Source organism: Psammomys obesus, unplaced genomic scaffold (assembly GCF_907164565.1).
Source record: "Psammomys obesus unplaced genomic scaffold, mPsaObe1.curated_primary_1811, whole genome shotgun sequence".
Lineage (NCBI taxonomy): Eukaryota > Metazoa > Chordata > Mammalia > Rodentia > Muridae > Psammomys > Psammomys obesus.
The window spans coordinates 967-8,966 of NW_026595349.1; the positions used below are offsets into that span (position 1 = coordinate 967).

Genomic DNA, 8,000 nt, shown 5'->3' on the forward strand with positions numbered 1-8,000 from the left:
GTGTGTGGTGTGTAAGTCAGGACAACTTCCAGGGGTTGATTCTTTCTGCCATATGGGTTCTGTGAATTTGAACTCAGGTCTTCAGGCTCTGTAAGTGCCCTTAGCAGTTGACAAATCTAGCAAAGCCAGGTATAAAACTTTAGATTTGTTGACCCCTTCTAAATCAAACTGTACAATATTCATCTTTTAAGGACAGTCATATTTCACTTGGCCATTCCTCACGGTCCTGTGTTGTAGCATGTGTCAAGATTTTTAATCTTAGGACCAAATAACGTAATTTTTTTTGTTGTTTGCCAACTAGAATGAGTTCTACAAGAGCAATGGTGTCTTTTTCTTCACTGCTACATCTTCAGCAGTCAGAATGGTTCCTAGCACATAATCACGCTTCATAAATATTGGGGTAAATGTTGAAGGTAGACGGTGTACTATTTCTTATTTTCATTTTATATGTGAAGAAATGAGTCTCAGAGAAGTTAAGTTTTTATAGTTAGTGGCAGACGCAGAATTAGATCCCAGAAGTTTATCAGGGCGCCCCCATTTTTAAATATTTATTTTGTGTGCAGTGTGTGTATATGCATGCATGTGAAATGTCACAGCGCAGCGTGTAGAGGCCAGAGGACAACTGGGGGAAGTTGTTTCCCCCCTCCCATCATGCCTGTCCCAGGGATAGATCTCAGGTGTCAGGCCTGGCAGCAAGTGCCTTACCTGCTGAGCCATCTTGCTGGCCCGAGGCCCTCCTTTTTACCTTTGCACTCCACTTCCTCTGCTGATGCCGTGGGGTTGATCTGCCACTCACGACGGTTTAGGCCCGCACGTGGGCCAGACAGTTGTGCCCTCCAACCCCCTTATCTGTGACTGAGCCTGGTTCTCTTCTGAGGCCCCTCCCACCCAGTCCAGCTCTCCTGTGTGTGTCCAAAGGATGCACAGAGGGTGCTGGACTACCCCCTTCACTGGGACTATTAATCCAGAAAAAACATGCATGGGACTCAGAGTCTGACTCATGCTCCTTGCTCTCTGACCCCTTCAAGCTCCCTGCTCAAGATTTCGGTCCAGGAACTGTCCCAGTGAGTCCTTCAGGTGTGGCCATCTGTCTCATCCCCTGAGGCTCTGGATAGGGAGGACTCAGACTTCCTTCTCTGTTGATGGGCACCTGTGGAGCAGATTCTGGCCCCTGGAATTCTCCACTCACACCCTCTCCCTTCTTCAGGATCATCTTCTCCACTCCTCTGGCTATCATTGCCTACTTCCTCATCTGGTTTGTGCCTGACTTCCCTCCAGGGATGGAAAGGTCGCATGGGTTCCTTTGGTACCTGCTTTTCTACTGTCTCTTTGAGACACTGGTCACGGTGAGTGTGGGCCCCTCCGCTTGGCACCTTGGTGAGGAGCAGGGTCGAGGGTGGGCCCTGGGGGCCTCCGCCTGTCTTATCCATCTAACCAGCCAAGAGCTTTCTCTTCCACAACAGTGTTTCCACGTTCCCTACTCCGCACTCACCATGTTCATCAGCACAGAGCAGAGTGAGCGGGACTCGGCCACTGCCTATAGTAAGTCCCTTCCTCATCAGCATGGTCCTGTTTGCAGGCGTCCCTAGTCCTATCTGCTCCTGATTTCCCTCCCACACCTTGTACTATACAGGCCCAGCTCTTTGCTCTACTCTCCTGTGTGTGTGTGAAACCCCTTCCCTCTGTCCCCTTTCTCTGTGACTCTGGGGGTTCAACCCAGAGCCCTGTGTCTTCGAGTCACTTAACCACTGAGTTATATCCCCAGCCCATGAAAGCCTGTTAAAAAAAAAAAAAAAAAAACTCACTTCCTTTATCACTCAAGAGACCCAGAGAGGTAAAGGGACTAACCTGAAGGTCACACAGAGAAAGGCCATGAATGTAGGCTGAAATGTCATCTGCCCTGCCCTCTAGCCCATCTTACCTGGAGCTAAGGGTGGCTCCCAGCCACCCGATCTTCCTCTCTGGGCCTACAGCCATGAGGCCCATCCAAAAAGAAAGACCTTTTCCCTGCCTAGGGATGACTGTGGAGGTGCTGGGCACAGTGATAGGCACAGCAATCCAAGGACAAATTGTGGGCCAAGCCAATGCGCCTTGTCTCCAGGACCAGAATGGCTCTGCAGTGAGCTCAGAAGTTGTCAACCATACACAGAATGCCTCCTCCCTCAAAGAAACGGTGAGGCCCCTGGGTAGGGCAGAGATGTGTGTGTGTGTGTGTGTGTGTGTGTGTGTGTGTGTGTGTGTGTAAATGGGGTGGTTTGCAGTTATCCTGAAAAGTAGTAATAATAGCTAGTGTTACTAATCAGTTGGCATTTGGTAAATGTAAGTATCAGTATGTACATATACCCACTTTATAGACAGGGAAAGTGAAGCCTGGGGAGGCCAGGCGTCTTGCCCAGGGTCCTCATGAGTGGCAGGGATGCGGGAAGACTCGGGGCTGTGGGCTCACGCACTACGTAGTCTGGCCGTGTAACGTTCTGTATACTTGGACTTAGCCCAGCCTTGGGAAGCAGCAGCAGGTCCAGGATGGTCTTCCTGGCTCACAGATGGAGACAGTGAGGCCCCCACGGGAGAGAGGCCTGGCCTGAGATCGTGGAGTGGGGCTGCTGGGCTGAGGCCAGACTGACCCTGTCTCTGTATGTCATAGCAAAATGCATACCTGCTGGCAGCAGGAATCATCGCCTCCATCTACGTCATCTGCGCCATCATTCTGATTCTAGGAGTGCGGGAGCAGAGAGGTGAGAAAGAGCGTGCTGGGAAGGGTTCCGCCCACAGTTGAGGGGAGCAGTAGTTCCCTTCTGCCTGGTCCCCAGGCTTGGGGAGGGACTTCTGCTCCCTCCTCATTATCCTCTCTGATCCGTAGAACCCTATGAGGCCCAGCAGGCCGAGTCGATGCCCTTCTTTCAGGGCCTCCGGCTGGTCATGAGTCATGGCCCCTATGTCAAGCTCATTGCAGGCTTCCTCTTCACCTCCCTGGCTTTCATGGTGAGTGGGGACCTGAGCTGCTCATTCTAACAGAAGTCTAATAGGTGGGGCTGGAGAAGGTTAGGACTGTTTCAAGGCTGAGGGGCAGGCAGGAGGGAGTGAGGCGAGTAGAGGCCTCTGGAATCCCCGAGCCACCTCCTTCGCTTCATTGTCTTGTCCTTCTTCATCCCTCAGCTGGTGGAGGGCAACTTTGCCTTGTTCTGCACCTATACTTTGGGGTTTCGGAACGAGTTCCAGAACCTGCTCCTGGCCATCATGGTGAGTGCAGGCCGTAAGGTTCGCTGATGAAGTACGCATCTGGATGGTACTTTGCTCCCCATCATGAAGGGGATGAGGGAGGTTTCCCTGGACCTCACCTACAATTGCTTAGGGAGAGTTGGGAAAGAATGATCAGAAGCCAGATGGTTAGAAAGCACAGCATACTAAAATCAAGAGTGCCAACAACTTTGTGGAGCTTTGCATTAAGAGTTACGGAAAGGTGGGAAGCCTGCACACTCTCAGCTCCCCTGGGAAACCATCAGGCATGCCTGTTAACTTTCTCACCTCCAGTGGCTGGCCTGGGGGCATCATCTGGGGCCTGCAAAGGGCATGAAGGTCTCTGCAGCAACAACTCACCCCCTTCACCCTCTTTGGTTGCTCATAGCTCTCGGCCACCTTCACCATCCCCATCTGGCAGTGGTTCCTAACCCGGTTTGGCAAGAAGACAGCTGTATATGTCGGGATCTCAGTGAGTGGGGCTCAATTGGTTGAATTGGGGTGTATAGGGGGTCGCAGATGGGAGCCTCCTCGGTGACCCATCGTCCTGCGCTCTCTGTCCTAGTCAGCAGTTCCTTTTCTCATCTTGGTGGCCCTCATGAAGAGTAATCTAATCGTCACTTACGTGGTGGCCATAGCGGCTGGTGTCAGTGTAGCGGCTGCCTTCTTACTACCCTGGTAGGTATAGAGAGGATCACCAAGTATATTCCCCGGCCAACACCCTCCAGCTGGGGAGAGCGCTTTGGTGGCTTCTCCTCCTGCCTTTCTGTGGGTCTGGGATGAGGTGGGTCTACCTGATCCAGTCACAGAGCTTGTGAACGGTGCGCCATCTAGCCTGCCCTCTATTTGCCAAGCAGAATGCCTAGTGGGCCTCATCTTGATAGATGGGTCTGTTCTCACATGGAGAGCTAGCCCCCTCACTTTAGGCTCCCACAGGGCAGTTCCTGCTCATTGACTTGGACACCGCATGGGCTGGTGTCAGGGGAGGGTAGTGACTCACAGCTGCCACCCACTCTGCGCAGGTCCATGCTGCCTGATGTCATCGATGACTTCCGCCTGAAACACCCTCAGTCCCCCGGCACCGAGCCCATCTTCTTTTCCTTCTATGTCTTCTTCACCAAGTTTGCCTCTGGAGTTTCCCTGGGCGTGTCCACCCTCAGTCTTGAGTGAGTGGCCTGTGAGTCTTGGGCAAAGCTTGGGGACAGAGGTAGGATCCGGGTACTCAAGCCTCACCACTCCTTGCCCACTGGGTCCCAACAGCTTTGCTGAGTACCAGACGCAGGGATGCTTCCAGCCAGAACAGGTCAAGTTTACACTGAAGATGCTGGTGACCATGGCTCCGATCATCCTCATCCTGCTGGGCCTGCTGCTCTTCAAGCTGTACCCCATTGATGAGGAGAGGCGGCGACAGAACAAGAAGGCCCTGCAGGCGCTACGGTGAGACCTGGGCTTAGGGCGGGCAGCCATAAGCTCTCAATTTAGGCTGCCAGTGGACAAATCTAGACATTCTTCGCTACACGCTAGGGACCACACTGGCTGCCCTTTGCCTTTGTAGGTGTTTATTCAACAAGCAACAAACACTTTCCTGTTTGTTTGTTTGTTGGTTTGTTTGTTTTTCCAGAATTTCTCTGTGTATCCCTGTCTGTCCTGGAACTCACTCGGTATATAAGGCAGACCTGGAATTCAGAGATCCGCCTTCCTGTGCCTCCTGAGTGCTGGGATTATAGGCATGTCCACTACTGCCCTGCCCAACGTACACTTTCGGAGTGTCAGCATTGTGGTAGGGCAAACAAAACCAAGCTGGGCATGGTGGCACATACCTTTAATCTCATGAGTCTGAGACCAGCCTGGTCTACACAGTGAGTTCCAAGACAGCCAAGGCTATGTATGTAGAGAGATCCTGTCCCTAAAAAAAAAAAAACAAAAAACTCCCTGTCCCGAAGATGCTGTGTTTAAAAGTATGCTTCCAGGATCCCCTAGTTCTCTAATAACCCATCCCTAGGCAGCTGAGGTGTTTTGTTGTTTTGTTTTTTGAAGCGTAGTCTCACTTAGCTCAGGCCAATATCAATCTGGTTGTTTGATACCGACACAACTGACTTGGCTCTGCCTCCTAAGTGCTGGGATGACAGCCACCCCCGCAGCAAGATTCTTGTGAATCCTCTCCTGCCGATGAAGACAATCGAAGTTTAGCCAGGAAACGTGGATCAGGCTTTGAGCCCTGCCCTGTGTTCTAGCTGCAATATGTATTCTGGTGCCCTTCTGGCACACAGGCTCTCTGATGTGACCAGATGATAGAGCAGGGTGGAGCAGGGTAGAGTGACCCACGCCGCCACGTCAGCCAGTCAGGGCCAATGGCCCTCTGAGGTTTGCTTGCGGTGTCCCTCGTTCAGCAGGAATAGCAACCAGCAGTTTCTGGGCCAACAGTGGGAGTGAGCAAACTGTCTTGTGGTTTTAGACAAGGCTGACAGCTGGCTTGGACTCTGGGGCCATGGCTCCGAAGGCAGGTGGCAGCAGGGGAGAGTAAAGACGCTTCTTCCTCCAACCTGTCTCCTCTTACTCTTGCAGAGATGAAGCCAGCAGCTCAGGTTGCTCTGACACAGACTCCACAGAGCTGGCCAGCATTCTCTAGGACCTGCCACATTGCCTGAAGCCACCACACAAAGGACCCCGGGTACCAGGTAGCATTAGGCACGGGATCTTTTTGCCCTTGCACTGAGCAGCTGTTCTCCCTGTGTTCAAGACAGGGACCAAGGACTGGAGGGTGAGCGAGCGGCCCGGGACATACGTGCTCACTGCAGGGCTGGCCGCTCTGTAGCCTTCTCACTGCCGGCCCACAGGGCCAAGCCCTAGGGCTGCCACTGTGAATATGCCAAGGACTGGCCGGGCCTAGCTCGGAACACTAATGTAGAAACGTTTTATACAGAGACTAATTAATAACTTAATGACTATGTATATAGTGATGTGTGTATGTATATGTCTGTGAGCTATTAATGTTATTAATTTTCATAAAAACTGGAAAACAAATCCACTTGCTTCCATCTGTGTTTTCAGTCATCCGTGGAGCCCTTTGCGATGAGACCCAGAGAGTCAATGGGCGCACAAAGCCACAGGTGCCAATGAGCGAGACAGTGTGTCTGAGAATACGATAATAGGCTTGGCTGTTTACTCTGTACCACGTGCCTTATGCTGGCTTGGCACAGGTTCATAGTGTCCTCATTGAACATGCGGAGCCCTGTGTCATGGAAGGACTGTCTCTATCTTAAAGATTAAAAAAAAAAAAAAAAATCGAAACCCAAGCTAGCAGCCAGGCTAAGGCAGCTCATGGTTTAATCCCAAGACTCTGGAGGCAGAGGCAGGCAGATCTGTGAGTTCAAGACCAGCCTGGTCTACAGAGTTAGTTCCAGGACAGCCAGGGCTACACAGAGAAACCTTGTCTCGAAAAACAAAAAAAGCAACAACAGAAAAAAACAACCCCCCCCCCCCCAAAAAAAAAACCCACCAACCTAGCGTTAAAAAGGATGTGGCTAAAGTCACATGGCAAAGAGTGATGGAAGAGAAGGGTAAGTGAAGAAGCTTCATCATCTCAGTGAGACTTAGCACTTTGGCCACTCCCCGCATCCCCGCCCCCACGTGTGAGAAAGGCTAAGGAAACAGCAGGCCACAGTTCTGCCAGCCGCTGTGTGAATATCTGAGTTTGTGGAGAGAGGTGTACCGGTTGGGGGGGCGGGGGTGTCTGTGGCACCCCTGGAGTTTAGGGCAGAGACTATATGTGTCTAGAGCTGGGTAGTGGCGAGTCTCAATTTGGCGGGGGGGGGGGGGGGCGGGGCGAGAAGGCCCATCTGAAGTTCTTACCCCGTTCCTGAAGTGTAAACCTTCCCACCATAGCTCGTTCAACTTACTTTCGCTTGTACCATCTTGTAAGTTCCTGAGCACTTAATAGCTGGCCCTTAAAAGTTCACAAGGCTCACTCGGCTACACCACTGGGCCGGGCACACCCATGTCAGGCTCCAAATCCACAGGGAAGTAAAGCTGGCCGTGCCAGGGGTGACTAGTCCAACCTCCGTGGTTTGTGCGTAGGAAAATGAGACCCTGAGAGAGGTGCCGGGACTGTTAGGGATTGCGTTGCTTAGATTTGGTCTCTACGGTCACCGATAAACGTCTTTTTGGTAATTTTCAAGAAGTGTTTCTCCTGACTGGCACTGCTCATAAACACTAATTCATTTAGTCCCAAGTTCCCTCTGAGGAAGGTACTGTTATTATCCTGGCTTTACAGATAAGGAAATGGGGAAGTTCGGTGACGTGTCAAAGGTCATTAGTAAGTGGGTGGGTTGATTTAAGTCCAAACTGTTTGGCTCTAGGCCCTGCTTCTCTAATCACCACTTTAAATGACGAATAGTTTGATCGTACCAGGCAAGTCCCATGGCACGTTTTAACTGCCATCTTCAGTCAGAGCTTCCCAACAAGACAGCCACCGCCTCAGCTGGCCCCTGCTTCTGGGGTACTCAGGGGATTTTAACCCCCTTTCCCTGCTCATGGGTTTTGATATGTACAAAGGTCTGCTCCTGTTTGTTCTTCCTACAAATCTAGCCACCGAGGCTTGTCTTTATTTTTTTATTTTCTATTTTTGTTTTGTTTTCTTTCTTTCTCTCTCTCTCTCTTTCCTTCCTTCCTTCCTTAGTTCCTTCTTTCTTTCTTTCTTTCTTTCTTTCTTTCTTTCTTTCTTTCTTTCTTTCTTTCTTTCTTTCTTTCTTTCTTTCTTTCTT

The 8,000-nt window shown here is 51.1% G+C and overlaps 1 protein-coding gene across 1 annotated transcript; it reads left to right on the forward strand.

Annotated features, from left to right (window-relative positions):
• Positions 1-1,207: 1,207 nt before the first annotated feature.
• LOC129685714 (sodium-dependent lysophosphatidylcholine symporter 1) lies at positions 1,208-6,265 on the forward strand (the record flags this gene model as incomplete). The annotated part of the gene is given in 11 exon segments (XM_055619225.1): positions 1,208-1,346; positions 1,464-1,542; positions 2,016-2,173; positions 2,645-2,735; positions 2,861-2,982; positions 3,157-3,240; positions 3,626-3,709; positions 3,803-3,915; positions 4,260-4,403; positions 4,498-4,674; positions 5,803-6,265. Coding segments are annotated over 11 exon segments (1,255 nt in total), but the record flags the coding sequence as incomplete, so codon positions are not given.
• Between the last annotated feature and the right edge of the window lie 1,735 nt (positions 6,266-8,000).